This window comes from Nerophis ophidion, linkage group LG04 (assembly GCF_033978795.1).
Source record: "Nerophis ophidion isolate RoL-2023_Sa linkage group LG04, RoL_Noph_v1.0, whole genome shotgun sequence".
NCBI classification, from domain to species: domain Eukaryota; kingdom Metazoa; phylum Chordata; class Actinopteri; order Syngnathiformes; family Syngnathidae; genus Nerophis; species Nerophis ophidion.
The window spans coordinates 73,918,088-73,933,961 of record NC_084614.1 but is presented as its reverse complement, the minus strand read 5'-3'; the positions used below and the strand labels follow the sequence as shown (position 1 = coordinate 73,933,961).

Sequence of the window (15,874 nt, the reverse complement as noted above, 5' to 3'; positions counted from 1 at the left end):
AGTCGTAATGATTTGTGCAGTCCTTTGAGACATTTGTGATTTGGGGCTATATAAATAAACATTGATTGATTGATGATTGATTTGCAAATCCTTTTCAACCCATATTCAGTTGAATGCACTACAAAAACAAGATATTTGATGTTCAAGCTCATAAACATTTTTTTTTTTAATGCAAATAATAATTAACTTAGAATTTCATGGCTACAACACGTGCCAAAGTAGTTGGGAAAGGGCATGTTCACCACTGTGTTACATCACCTTTTCTTTTAACAACACTCAATAAGCGTTTGGGAACTGAGGAAACTAATTGTTGAAGTTTTAAAAGTGGAATTCTTTCTCATTCTTGTTTTATGTAGAGCTTTAGTTGTTCAACAGTCCGGGGTCTCCGCTGTCGTATTTTATGCTTCATAATGCGCCACACATTTTCGATAGGAGACAGATCTGGACTGCAGGCGGGCCAGGAAAGTACCAGCACTCTTTTAATACGAAACCACATTGTTGTAACACGTGGCTTGGCATTGTCTTGCTGAAATAAGCAGGGGCGTCCATGATAACGTTGCTTGGATGACAACATATGTTGCTCCAAAACCTGTATGTACCTTTCAGCCTTAATGGTGCCTTCACAGATGTGTAAGTTACCCATGCCTTGGGCACTAATACACCCCCATACCATCACAGATGCTGGCTTTTGAACTTTGCGACTATAACAATCCGGATGGTTATTTTCCTCTTTGTTCCGGAGGACACCATGTCCACAGTTTCCAAATATAATTTGAAATGTGGACTCGTCAGACCACAGAACACCTTTCCACTTTGCATCAGTCCATCTTAGGGGAGCTCGGGCTCAGCGAAGCCAGAGCGTTCCTTGGTGTTGTTGATAAATGGGTTTTGCTTTGCATAGCAGAGTTTTAACTTGCACTTACAGATGTAGCAACCAACTGTAGTCACTTAAAGTGGTTTTGTGAAGTGTTCCTGAGCCCATGTGGTGATATCCTTCACACACTGATGGCGGTTTTTGATGAAATACCGCCTACGTACAGTGATTTCTCCAGACTCTCTGAACTTTTTGATGATTTTACGGACCGAAGATGGTAAAATCCCTAAATTCTGTCACACCTGGGTGAAGTCTTGTCTGGTTTCATGTTTTTTCATTTCCCTGTTTTATTTTGAAATGCTGACTCTGCCTCTCGTTTCAGATCACTTGCCCGTCCTCCTGTTTCACTGGTCTGACGTCCTACCTGATTGCCTGATTGTGCCCGCCTGTGTCACCCTCCCTCATGTGTATAAATGTCTCGCCCTCCTCTTGTCCTGTGCCAGAGTGTTTTCCTATCTTTTGTGCGTGCCTCCAGCGTTGCATGTCCACAGTTTTTGTACCCTTTTGATCCACGGGAGTTTACTTGTTCGTAAACCTTTTTGTCAGGTAAGATTAGCTTCTTAGCATTGCCTCCGTTGGAGCGCTTTTTGTTGTATTTTGCATTTGGTATTCTTAGCACCTTTTTTTCCCTCCGCTGCCGGAACGTTTTGAGTTTATTGAGATTTTGTTAGTTTAGAGAAGGGGTGCCCATTATGTCGATCGCGATCGACTGGTCGATCTCGGAGGGTGTGTCAGTCGATCTCAAGCCAGGCATTAAAAAATAGACATAAAAATGAGCAATCATCAATCATACCAAGACTTCACTTTCGTCAGTTGTTTGACATTCTCGGCACCCGAGGATCTTATGAGATGACGCTGGCTGCTGCGAGCTCATATTTAAGAAAAAAATCACTAACAGGGCGGACGCAGAGAAACACATTTTATTTCTAGAGACTCCGTACCTACTGTCAAAACTCTAAAGACCGCCTGCACAGTTCCTGTCTTCACCATAAAAGACCTGTTTCAATCTTCCTGTGCTAACAAAATAAGAGTCTCAGAAAGCCAGCGTGCACAAGCTAGCAAGCTACGGAGTTTGATGCCAATGTATTTCTCCCCCGCCCTCAGCGACCGCTTTCTCACTTGCTTGCCCACCCGCACAGTCACTGACGTCACTCACCTGCTGCCAGACATTAAAGGGCCACACACATATGCTACTCTCATAACAAAGTGTTTAAAAACGAGTATGCAAGTTGGACAAATGAGATGCCAAATCCAACCACTTTCATGTGGTATTGGACAGAAAGGAGGACTTTTTTTTTTCCTCCATTTGAAAATGCGGACGTTATCAGCACCACTGTCTAATTCCAATCAATGCAAGTCATCAGAATCAAATACACCAACTTATATTCTTGTCTTCATGAAAGAAAGGAATCTATGTGTGTTAAACATGCTTGTATTATCATTAAACCCCATTAACTTGTTAACAAAAATGTCTCTTTCATAAATAAATATAAATTATAAATAGGAATGAGGTAGATCTCCTCGACTTGGTCAATTGAAAAGTAGCTCGCCTGCAGAAAAAGTGTGAGCGCCCCTGGTTTAGAGGTTGGGTAAGCTCTGTTTTGATAGCCTGATTAGTTTCTCCCCTTTTGGACCCTTTCCCTTATCCATCCATCCATCCCATTTTCTACCGCTTATTCCCTTTTGGGGTCACGGGGGGCGCTGGCGCCTATCTCAGCTACAATCGGGCGGAAGGCTGGGTACACCCTGGACAAGTCGCCACCTCATCGCAGGGCCAACACAGATAGACAGACAACATTCACACTCACATTCACACACTAGGGCCAATTTTAGTGTTGCCAATCAACCTATCCCCAGGTGCATGTCTTTGGAAGTGGGAGGAAGCCGGAGTACCCGGAGGGAACCCACGCATTCACGGGGAGAACATGCAAACTCCACACAGAAAGATCCCGAGCCTGGATTTGAACCCAGGACTGCAGGAGCTTCGTATTGTGCGGCAGATGCGCTAACCCCTCTGCCACCGTATATTTTCTTAGAATCCTGCATCTGTGTTCAGAGTCCTGTTCTGGCCGTGACAAATTCCTTGCAATAGCTCGTTGAGAAATGTTGTTCCAAAACTGTTACAAAGTGGTGACCCTCGCCCCATTTTTGTTTGTGAATTACTTAGCGTTTCATGGAAGCTGCTTTTATACCCAACCATGGCACCCACCTGTTCCCAATTAGCCTGCACACCTGTGGGATGTTCCTTATAAGTGTTTGATGAGCATTCCTCAACTTTGTCAGTATTTATTGCCACCTTTCCCAACTTCTTTGTCACGTGTTGCTGGCATCAAATTCTAAAGTTCATGATTATTTGCAAAAAAAGAAAACGTTTATCAGTTTGAACATCAAATATGTTGTCTTTGAAGCATATTCAACTGAATATGAGTTAAAAAGGATTTGCAAATCATTGTATTCCGTTTATATTTACATCTAACACAATTTCCCAACTCATATGGAACCGGGGATTGTAAAAAGTCACCCGCGAGAGAATCAAGAGTATTTAATGAATACAGTTTTGGTCTTTGTAGTGCATTCAACTGAATATGGGTTGAAAATGATATGCAAATCATTGTATTCCGTTTATGTTTACATCTAACATAGTTTCCCAACTCATATGGAAACGGGGTTTGAAAAAAGTACATTCAACATCAGCAAAAGCAGCGGACAGAGTGGGTCCGTGTGTTTGTGCTCTGGGAAGAGGCACTACGAGAGGAAGTCTTATACAGTAAGTCCACTCTGGCATATTATTTTAGAAAGGTCTTTAATTGCCATCCCAATGAAAGACTTGCTGGAGTACGAGGCCGGCTTACTCAAACACTTCACTACGAACAACCGCAAAATAAATGAATGAAGAGACAGGGTTCGAACACGGAGGCTTATTGGGCTCCGATCTAAAATCTAAATAAAGGAGTGCGAAAACCGAGGTTCCCATGTAATAATGATAAATATGGATCATTTCTGAAAATAAATGCAATTAGACATTAGTAGTGGGCTTCACGGTGGCAGAGGGGTTAGTGCGTCTGCCTCACAATACGAAGGTCCTGCAGTCCTGGGTTCAAATCCAGGCTCGGGATCTTTCTGTGTGGAGTTTGCATGTTCTCCCCGTGAATGCGTGGGTTCCCTCCGGGTACTCCGGCTTCCTCCCACTTCCAAAGACATGCACCTGGGGATAGGTTGATTGGCAACACTAAATTGGCCCTAGTGTGTGAATGTGAGTGTGAATGTTGTCTGTCTATCTGTGTTGGCCCTGCGATGAGGTGGCGACTTGTCCAGGGTGTACCCCGCCTTCCGCCCGATTGTAGCTGAGATAGGCGCCAGCGCCCCCCGCGACCCCAAAAGGTAATAAGCAGTAGTAAATGGATGGATGGACATTAGTAGTGACGCTTACGAACGGACTTACCACAGGGGGTGTGGCTCCTCCATCCGGTCACAGGCACGCCGTGGCTGTTGCAGGTGCTGGCGTAGACCTGCAGCCAGCTACAGATCGTCTCCTCTGCTCCCTGATCCAAGCAAGTGTCCTGCAGGCAGTTTTGGTAAAAAAATGCCGGCGCCACCTTGCTGTGGCAGTGGGCAAACACACCCTCCCGATCCACCATCATGGCGCACAGCGTGAGGACCTCGGGGTCCAAAAACACGTAGAGTCCATCTCCCAGGCGGAAGCGGATTCGAGCCTTGACGTCGTCGTCGTCGTCGCCGTCATCGTCGTCGTCGCTGCCCACGTCGACCACGGCCCCGTCTTCTTTATCCCCCAAGCCGCAGCGCGGGCAGGACTCGCCGCAGCCCACCCGGCATAAAGCGTCCTTCTCGGCCCAGGCCGCCCCCCAGTCGGTGGTGCCGGGTGTGGGCGGGTCCAAGGGCGGGCCCTGGCAGAGGCCGCAGGACGCGCCGTAGAGGTGACGTGGTAGAGTCACCAGCAGGAGAGTGTTCCAGTCGAAGGCCACCTTCAGGCCAAAGTCGGTTTCCAGGATGAGGAGCAGTCCTGAGGTGAAGATGCTGACCTTGCCCGGACCCAGCTTCAGAGGAACGGACACGCGCTCCTTATTCACCTAAACCAAGAGAAACATATTGATGTGTATTTTTGGTCTTGTTCCCTTCGTCCGGACAGAAGGGTGACACAGCAGTGCGGCTGGATCAAAACAGACGTCAGAAACTGAACTAAAAGTTGCTTTATTACAAGCGAGCGTCATTATACAGGACTGCAGTTCCTGGAGGAGGTCAGGTCGATGAAAATGAGGAACTCCTAACCTGGGGAAGCAAAACCATCAATTTGATATTCCTCCTTCCTGTCTCTGTATGTGTGTGCTAAGTCAGGACAGCACATCCTGACCATAAAAGGAGATGTTTGTGTGCAAGTGTCTGGAAAATAACTTCTCTAAGTCATAACTTAAATGTTGGCTTTGCGCTAGACAGGTAGTCTCTTCTCAAGGACAGGGCTATCACTATCAGATAGCTAGATAGTACTTTATTGATTCCTTCAAGAGAGTTCCCTCAGGAAAATTAAAATATCATTCCGAAGTCCCAATTCGAGCCTCTTTTCCTATGAGAATTGATCCAATCCACCTGCAAATATCAAACTAAGGGGCCTTATCTCATTATGTGCTCAGACTGAAATACCACTGTTTACTTAAACTTGGTGGTTTGCTTTCTCCAAGATGAATATGAACATTTACCATGTGCAAAATATAGTATGAGTTAATTCACTTCAATATCAAGTAACTTAAAGCTAACGGAAGTGAAGTGAATTATATTTATATAGCGCTTTTCTCTAGTGACTCAAAGCGCTTTACAGAGTGAAACCCAATATCTAAGTTACATTTAAACCAGTGTGGGTGGCACTGGGAGCAGGTGGGTAAAGTGTCTTGCCCAAGGACACAACGGCATTGACTAGGATGGCGGAAGCGGGAATTGAACCTGCAACCCTCAAGTTGCTGGCACGGCCACTCTACCAACCGAGCTAAACCGCCCCGGATGCTAGGTGCTTCCCTGTTAGGCAATAGAAACTCTTCAGCCAGCCAATCAGAGAAGAGGGATAATAATTTCATGAAAACAGTATGTTGGTATTTTATAAGGCTGTGAACGATTCGATTTGATTGGATTCTGGGGGGGCAACGATTCAATACGGAATCGATTCTCAATAGAAAATGATTCCCGATTGAAAATCAATAATTTTTTAATACCATTGGGTGCCAGTTCTATGATTAACTACATTCCTCCATAAAATAGATAAACGGCTGTAATAAAGGTCTTGATTACTTCAAAGAAATTTTAATTTTTTTCAAATAAAATTCCACCCAAATATTTAATAAAGTCAAATACAAATTAGGCAACTAGAAGTATGTAACACATATCTTTTCAAAAGTAAATTTGTATATTAAATATAAATAAAGGGGCGGTACAGCTCGGTTGGTAGAGCGGCCGTGCCAACAACTTGAGGGCTGCAGGTTCGATCCCCGTTTCCGCTATCCTATAGTCACTGCCGTTGTGTCCTTGGGCAAGACACTTTACCCACCTGCTCCCAGTGCCACCCACACTGGTTTAAATGTAACTTAGATATTGGGTTTCACTATGTAAAGCGCTTTGAGTCACTAGAGAAAAAGCGCTATATAAATATAATTCACTTCACTTCACAGTGGAATCTGCATCAATGATAGGATTTTAATAAACAAAAGTAAATTAAGTAATCCAAAAAACAAAATAAAAAATACATCTATTAAGAATTGTTACAAATAAGAATTGCGATTCCTTCGAAAAAGGTTTTTTTTTTGAGACCCTTAGTATTTTACATAAAAGAACATTAATTTAATTCTATAATACTTTATAATTTGAAGTGCATTTTGGGGTGTTTTTTAATGTCATTGTTTTTTAATTGTTAAATAAATTAAAGAAGCACTACTTTGTATATGAGAACAACTTATCAGGTTGCAAAAGTACTAACAGTACTAATCTCACATGGTTTAAATTTGATAATAATAATAATTAAACAGGTGAATATTTTGAAATATATACACTCCTTAACTTACTTAAGGACGTTGTAAAGTAAAATAATATTCACAAAGCAATATGGAGTTTACAAATTACAAGGAGGAAGACGTCTTGAACTTTATTGAAAATAAGATCCGATTCATCCCATTAAGTGAATTGTAACTGACCTAACTATTTATGAAGAGAATTGCTGTATTTAGAATGCAGTGTGTAAATTGAGAACAGGAATCGAACATATTTGTTATTAATTGTTATGAGAGGGAAAATGCGGATAGGATTAAATAAGCTTTGCTTTTTCCTACTCCTTTTTGTACAAGAAAAATGTAAATATTTAAAATATAGAATAGAATAGAATAAAAGTACTTTATTGATCAACGGGGGGAAATTCAGCACCACAGTTAGCTTACAATAAACAATATAATAATAAATAATATATAACATATATTATGTATATAATATATGAATAATATAAATATATTCTACAGATATTCTACATTTAAGTGCAGTCAATGTGTCATGTTGTTATTTTTACCAGTATAACCATTACTTCTTCCTGAAAATAGCCAAATTTCTGTGTAAAATGAGTTTGTTACAGTTTTTTTTTTGGGACAAAATGTTTGTCTATTCAGTTATTATGGTCCCAAAAACTCAACTACTAGTAAGAGGCAGTGGAAGTTTGAAGTTTCTTGGAGAAGCCCAGTCGATCGAGCAGGATTCGGTTGCGTATCTGGCAACCTCAGTTTTGACTGTGATTGCAGTACCATTTCTGGCCACATTGTTACATATGGCACCTTTAAAGAAGCAGAGTGACGATGCCATCTACTGCAGGTACTTGTAACGACAAGCTACATTCACCGGCAATATCTGACAAATCTATTTCGAGCTTATTTGAAGAAGGAAATAAATGTTTTAGAAACACTAATGTGTGAATAATACAACAGCATGGATGAAATACAGGAGGGGCAGTGCCCCACCATGGAATTTTATAGTTAATACAGAACAGTGATTGAATTGTGAAAAGACATTGTTTTTATAAATCGCCCCCCATTGATGTCGTGTTTTTGAATTATTTTATTATTGTGTCTTGAAGTTCCTTGGATTGCCGCCGGGTATATAGTTTGCGCCTGCCTAGAAATACTGCCGGGTCAAACTCGTTTCGCAAAATATTATTTTTGTTAGCGTATGTCTAGAATTTCCGCCGGGTCAAACTTTTTTCGCCAAATAATTAGCATATACCTAGAATTTCCACCGGGTCAAACTCGTCACGTCACGAGTGACACTTCACCTGTCATCATTTTCAAAATGGAGGAGGCTGATTTCAATCATTTTAAATCGCATGAAGGGAAGAAGATTAAGAGCTATTCAGTAGGATTTAACGTCAAAGCTATTGATTATGCTAAAAAGAACTGTAAGCAGCTATGTTTTATTAATATACCGTAGCTGCGTGTGTCAAATATGAGTCATTAAATGACTCCCGCCTCCTGGTGGTAGAGGGCGCTAGTGATCCTTCTTGCGACAACTCGGCTGCAGAAGAAGTGACAACAAGCAGCAAGAGTGAGCAGCGATCGTTTATTTCTTCCTCTCGCTTGGACTTTTAACATGGAGGATTACATATCTAAAATAAAACAGTTTTCTAAACTGGACTTTCAATCGAAGCAGGAGGTAATAAAAGGAAGGTCTCCATCGAGACAGAGAGACTTTTAAAACTGAAGAAAGATAAGGAAGACTTCTATAAACAAGTTATCGATGCTTTTGATCAGAAGGAGCTGCGCATGGACTTCATTTATAAGTAAAAGTAAGACCATAATAACGTTTTTTTTTTAAAATTAAATGTGCTTTTCATGGTGGTATCCTTACATCACACTCAAATTTATAAGCGCAGGCCTAAATTTACAGCATGCCTTTGGTAAGCGCCGGAGTGAGAAGAGGTTTTAAATGAATTAGCGCCCCGGCGGCATGGCGTAGTGGGTAGAGCGGCCGTGCCAGAGACCTGAGGGTAGCAGGTTCGCTTCCCACCTATTGACATCAAAGTCACTGCCGTTGTGTCCTTGGGCAGGACACTTCACCCTTTGCCCCCGGTGCCGCTCACACTGGTGAATGAATGATGAATGAATGATTGGTGGTGGTCGGAGGGGCCGTAGGCGTAAACTGGCAGCCACGCTTCCGTCAGTCTACCCCAGGGCAGCTGTGGCTACAGATGTAGCTTACCACCACCAGGTGTGAATGAATGATGGGTTCCCACTTCTCTGTGAGCGCTTTGAGTATATAACTGTAACGGGTATAAAAAATACTTTGATTATTTGAGTGAAATTTCTGCTAATATATGTATATTGTTTTGTAATGCAATGAGGTCCAATTGCGCCATCTGCTGGTACCTGAAAATCTGTAAATATGACTTCAACGCTCATGTTGGTAACGACAGTGAAACCTGGAGAGGCGTGATTGGGAAGAATGGTCGCCCGGATCTGAACCCGAGTGGTATTTTGTTATTGGACTTCCGTGCTCGTCACAGATTGTCCATAACAAACACCATGTTCAAACATAAGGGTGTCCATATGTGCACTTGGCACCAGGACACCCTAGGCCGCAGTTCCATGATCGACTTTGTAGTTGTGTCATCGGATTTGCGGCCTCATGTTTTGGACACTCGCGTAAAGAGAGGGGCGGAGCTTTCTACCGATCACCACCTGGTGGTGAGTTGGCTGCGATGGTGGGGGAGGATGCTGGACAGACCTGGGAGGCCCAAACGCATTGTGAGGGTTTGCTGGGAACGTCTGGCAGAGTCTCCTGTCAGAGAAAGTTTCAATTCCCACCTCCGGAGGAACTTTGAACATGTCACGAGGGAGGTGCTGGACATTGAGTCCGAGTGGACCATGTTAAGCACCTCTATTGTCAAGGCGGCTGATCGGAGCTGTGGCCGCAAGGTAGTTGGTGCTTGTCATGGCGGTAATACTAGAACCCGCTGGTGGACACCAGCGGTGAAGGATGCCGTCAAGCTGAAGAAGGAGTCTTATCGGGTTCTTTTTGCTCATAGGACTCCGGAGGCAGTGGACAGGTACCGACAGGCCAAGCGGTGTGCAGCTTCAGCGGTCACGGAGGCAAAAACTCGGACATGGGAAGAGTTTGGGGAAGCCATGGAAAATGACTTCCGGATGGCTTCGAAGCGATTCTGGACCACCATCCGCCGCCTCAGGAAGGGGAAACAGTGCACTGTCAACACCGTGTATGGTGCGGATGGTGTTCTGCTGACCTCAACTGCGGATGTTGTGGATAGGTGGAAGGAATACTTTGAAGACCTCCTCAATCCCACCAACACGTCTTCCTATGAGGAAGCAGTGCCTGGGGAATCTGTGGTGGACTCTCCTATTTCTGGGGCTGAGGTTGCTGAGGTAGTTAAAAAGCTCCTCGTCGGCAAGGCCCCAGGGGTGGATGAGATCCGCCCAGAGTTCCTTAAGGCTCTGGATGCTGTGGGGCTGTCTTGGTTGACAAAACTCTGCAGCATCGCGTGGACATCGGGGGCGGTACCTCTGGATTGGCAGACCGGGGTGGTGGTCCCTCTCTTTAAGAAGGGGGACCGGAGGGTGTGTTCCAACTATCGTGGGATCACACTCCTCAGCCTTCCCGGTAAGGTTTATTCAGGTGTACTGGAGAGGAGGCTACGCCGGATAGTCAAACCTCGGATTCAGGAGGAACTGTGTGGTTTTCGTCCTGGTCATGGAACTGCGGACCAGTTCTATACTCTCGGCAGAACCTTGAGGGTGCATGGGAGTTTGCCCAACCAGTCTACATGTGCTTTGTGGACTTGGAGAAGGCATTCGACCGTGTCCCTCGGGAAGTCCTGTGGGGAGTGCTCAGAGAGTATGGGGTATCGGACTGTCTTATTGTGGTAGTCCGATCCCTGTACGATCAGTGTCAGAGCTTGGTCCGCAGCAGACTTCCTGCACTCTGCTAATGGTAAGACATGTTCCGATGTTGCTCCGCAAAATATTGTAAATGACACTAAAGCTCACGTGATATTTATTGTAAGATACACAGTTATTTAACAGCAGTTGAAATGCCATGTTGTGGAATCTTCGTTTTGAACTGGTTGTTGCTCACGTTAGATGTACTACTATTTTTGCACTGAAGTCGATATTATTTTCCCCCATAGACATCGAAACCAGCAGAGGTGCTAACCACATATTGTGTGTACGTGCATTCCGATCACTCATTGCAGGTAATAATTGTTGCACTATGTGCGTGTTACGTGTCCGTACGTTCATGTTTAAGTTTGAATCGTCCGACATTTTGGCATGGACGCAACGTGGTCTGTCATTTTCGCTAGTCGCCACCAGAGGGTGCTAAAAGTCCATTTAATGATTGTCATGTCTTGTATTGTATTTTGTACTTTTCTATTTTCTATTTCATAAATATATAAAAAAAAGGATGATGTTGGTTAAAAGAACAAGTTAAAAAAATATATAAATATTTTTTTCCAAGATGGCGCTGCTGTAGTGGCTGCTGTAGTGGCTGCTGTAGGCAGGAGCTCTGTGCTCTTGTGTCATCCTTTTGTGTTTCCCTCTTGTTTTCATGTGTTATTATATTTTTTTGCCTTTTGGTCCGGGACCCTTTGGGACTGTGTGACAAGGGGTGGCACTTTTGTGACCTCTGTGGTGCTTTTTTTTGTGGACTTCTGGATCTGCCTCCCGGGAGCCTTTTGGCCATGGAGACCAGCTGCTGGGTCTCTGCTACACCGGAGTCCGTTTGGAGGGACTGGAGGAGATGCGGATGAGGGGACAGGACTGCGGAGCTGGCACTGAGCGCTGGGATGGAGAGGCTTCGCGGTGTCTTGGCTGGGTGAGCAGGTGTCGGACACCTCAGTCACCTTGGACGTATCCTCGCTCATCCATGCGGACTGGACACTGGCCGAGATTGGAGTCAGCTGTCTTGGTTGCTTAGTTGGGTCTGCTCCTGTCTCCGGCCATGCTCCCTCCTCCCCAGCGGACGATGGCGTGGATCAACGCAGAGGCCACCACAGTGTGTTTCTTTTACTTTTTATTCATAGCTGTATGTAGAAGTGTCTGCTTGTATCTGCTGCTTTAATGTCTTTAATGTCCTCTGTGTTCTTTGATGTTTCCCTCTTACACACATGGAAGAGGGATGTGTACTATGGCTATGAGTTGTTGTTGTTTTGTTTTTTTTTTCCCCTTGGCCTCAGTCTGCACCCCCTCTCCAAGGCCCAGGCTAAGACCGATTTTTTTAAATTTCATTTTAATCTTCTATTTTTCCTCCCGCCCCCTTGTTTACCTGTATCTCATCTTTTTTTGTAAGGGGCGCTGGAAGCCGGCAGACCCGTCAGCGATCCTGTTCTGTCTCCCTGTAATGTTTGTCTGATCTTGAATGGGATTGTGCTGAAAATTGTAATTTTCCTGAAGGAACTCTCCTGACGGAATGAATAAAGTACTATCTAATCTAATCTAATCTAATTGTAAAAGCAGTGAAGATAAAAAGCAAGTTAAAACCACTATACGATCACACGAAAAAAGTATACTGTTAGAAACCATTGTATTAAGTTACACCTGTAATTGTAAAAATATGAAAATGTTATGTACTCGAGCAGACTTCCTGCACTCTGCTAATGACATCGAAACCAGCAGAGGTGCTAACCACATATTGTGTGTGTGTGCATTCCGATCACTCATTGCAGCTACCAGTAAAGAACCGCATCATCCAAACCAGCCTGTGTGTGGATTCTTGACGGGACGGGTACACAGCAGTTACATAACAATAGAAAAGCGCGATATACAGGGTGTACCCCGCCTTCCGCCCGATTGTAGCTGAGATAGGCGCCGAAAGGGAATAAGCGGTAGGAAATGGATGGATGGATGGATATAAATCTAATCCATTATTATTATTATTATTATAATTCAAGGAAATACGGTAACTTGAAATCTGCCTAGCAACAAGGGAAAGAGAAAATTCAAAAAGGACATAGCGGGACACAAATCTATGCAATGACCATGTTTAGATCGTTGTCTACTCACCATGGCGGTGTTCTTGTAGCTCCGAGTCACCTCGACTTCATAGTCGTAGACCTCCAGGACGAAGCCCCTCGCCCAAACAGCCTGTCTGGTGTCCCTTTCCTCATTAAGCGCTGCCAGTTTAAAATGAGGCAGGTCTCCAGGCACGGCGGTGTGGTCTCTGCTCCCCTGCCCGCAGTTGCTGGTGGCCATAACGAGGCGGCAAGAGCTCTGCAACTCGAACGGAACGCCGCCAAAAGGCAGGAAGTGTCCATACCCAGCTGCCACGCACAGGGCCTCGGCGCGGGGCTGACAGTAGTACAGACCATCCTCCTCCTGGCAGTACTCCTCAGGGCGGCACGGCGCCAGCAGACAGTAGACGCTGTTGTCAGAGCCGTTGCAGTAGCAGCGCTCCTGGCATTCCCAGTCGCTCCAGAAAGTCTGGTTGGTGGCCAGCTGGCGGCCGTGGCCGGCGCAGCCGCACTCGCCGCGGGCCACGCAGAGGCCGTCCCGTAGGGCGAAGCCATCCTCGCAGCGGCAGCCCTCGCGGCACGGCAGCGGACACGGCTCTTCGGGTTCATCCAAGCCGGAGCAGGTCAGCGGGCAGGCGCTGGTGCACTCGTCAAAGTGGCTGTTCTCCGGACACGGGAGTGCTGGAAGAAAGGGATATAGTCATCGTGGGAGAAGAATATTATATTGCACGTCCCTTTTTACGCTAAAGTGGACTTTTTAATCAATCAATCAATCAATGTTTACTTATATAGCCCTGAATCACTAGTGTCTCAAAGGGCTGCACAAACCACAACACAAACCACTACGACATCCTCGGTAGGCCCACATAAGGGCAAGGAAGACTCACACCCAGTGGGACGTCGGTGACAATGATGACTATGAGAACCTTGGAGAGGAGGAAAGCAACGGATGTCGAGCGGGTCTAACATGATACTGTGAAAGTTCAATCCATAATGGATCCAACACAGTCGCGAGAGTCCAGTCCAAAGCGGATCCAACACAGCAGCGAGAGTCCCGTTCACAGCAGTAAAACATCCCAAGCGGAGGCGGATCAGCAGCGCAGAGATGTCCCCAGCCGATACACAGGCAAGCAGTACATGGCCACCGGATCTTTTGTGTGTGTTCATAAATGGTAATTGTTTGACAATACTTTTTTTTTTTTATTGTGACATTAATCAATCAATCAATGTTTATTTATATAGCCCCAAATCACAAATGTCTCAAAGGACTGCACAAATCATTACGACTACAACATCCTCGGAAGAACCCACAAAAGGGCAAGGAAAACTCACACCCAGTGGGCAGAGAGAATTCACATCCAGTGGGACGCCAGTGACAATGCTGACTATGAGAAACCTTGGAGAGGACCTCAGATGTGGGCAACCCCCCCCCTCTAGGGGACCGAAAGCAATGGATGTCGAGCGGGTCTAACATGATACTGTGAAAGTTCAATCCATAATGGCTCCAACACAGCCGCGAGAGTTCAGTTCAAGCGGATCCAAGACAGCAGCGAGAGTCCCGTCCACAGGAAACCATCTCAAGCGGATCAGCAGCGTAGAGATGTCCCCAACCGATACAGGCGAGCGGTCCATCCTGGGTCCCGACGAGCGGTCCATCCTGGGTCTCGACTCTGGACATCCAGTACTTCATCCATGGTTATCGGACCGGACACCCTCCACAAGGGAGGGGGGGACATAGGAGAAAGAAAAGAAGCGGCAGATCAACTGGTCTAAAAAGGAGGTCTATTTAAAGGCTAGAGTATACAGATGAGTTTTAAGGTGAGACTTAAATGCTTAAAACGGGGTGCATCATGATATCTTGTTTTCTGATTACATTAGTCTCATTTGCAATGCAGTTTCACTTCCAAGACATTAGATGACAGTACTGTGTAGACTATATCAGGGGTCACCAACGCGGTGCCCGCGGGCAGCAGGTCGCCCGTAAGGACCAGATGAGTCGCCCGCTGGCCTCTTCTAAAAATAGCTCAAATAGCAGCACTTACCAGTGAGCTGCCTCTATTTTTTAAATTTTATTTATTTACTAGCAAGCTGGTCTCGCTTTGCTCAACATTTTTAATTCTAAGAGAGACAAAACTCAAATAGAATTTGAAAATCCAGGAAAATATTTTAAGGACTTGGTCTTCACTTGTTGGAATAAATTGATTTATTTTTTTACTTTGCTTCTTATAACTTTCAGAAAGACAATTTTAGAGAAAAAATACAACCTTAAAAATGATTTTAGGATTTTTAAACACATATACCTTTTTACCTTTTAAATTTCTTCCTCTTCTTTCCTGACCATTTAAATCAATGTTCAAGTATTTATTTATTATTATTGGAAAGAATAATAAATACATTTTAATTTAATTCTTCATTTTAGCTTCTGTTTTTTCAACGAAGAATATTGGTGAAATATTTCTTCAAACTTATTATGATTAAAATTCAAAAAAAATATTATGGCAGATCCAGAAAATCTGTAGAATCAAATTTAAATCTTATTTCAAAGTCTTTTGAATTTCTTTTAAAATTTTTGTTCCGGAAAATCTAGAAGAAATAATGATTTGTCTTTATTAGAAATATATCTTGGTTCAATTTGTTATATATTCTAACAAAGTGCAGATTGGGTTTTAACCTATTCAAAACATGTCATCGAAATTGTAAAATTAATCTTAATCAGGAAAAATTACTAATGATGTTCCATAAATTCTTTTTTAAAAATCTTCCAAAAGATTCGAATTAGCTCGTTTTTCTCTTCTTTTTTTGGTTGAATTTTGAATTTTAAAGAGTCGAAATTGAAACTATGTTTCAAAATTTAATGTTCATTTTTTGGGTGTTTTCTTCTCTTTTAAACCGTTCAATTAAGTGTTTTTTCATCATTTATTCCCCACAAAAAACCTTTCGTAGAAGGAAAAAAAAATGTACGATGGAATGACGGACAGAAATACCCTTTTTTTTTTTTGGTGGTA

General features: G+C 43.9%; 1 protein-coding gene across 1 annotated transcript in view; it reads right to left on the bottom strand.

Moving 5' to 3' along the window:
* Positions 1 to 15,874, bottom strand: part of tecta (tectorin alpha) — a 79,680-nt gene that overhangs the window by 41,803 nt on the left and 22,003 nt on the right. Inside the window, exons 10-11 of the mRNA XM_061899001.1 lie at positions 12,922 to 13,550; positions 4,317 to 4,962 (exon numbers count right to left, since the gene is read on the bottom strand). Coding sequence (XP_061754985.1) covers positions 4,317 to 4,962; positions 12,922 to 13,550 — 1,275 coding nt within the window. The remainder of the gene's footprint in view (positions 1 to 4,316; positions 4,963 to 12,921; positions 13,551 to 15,874) is intronic.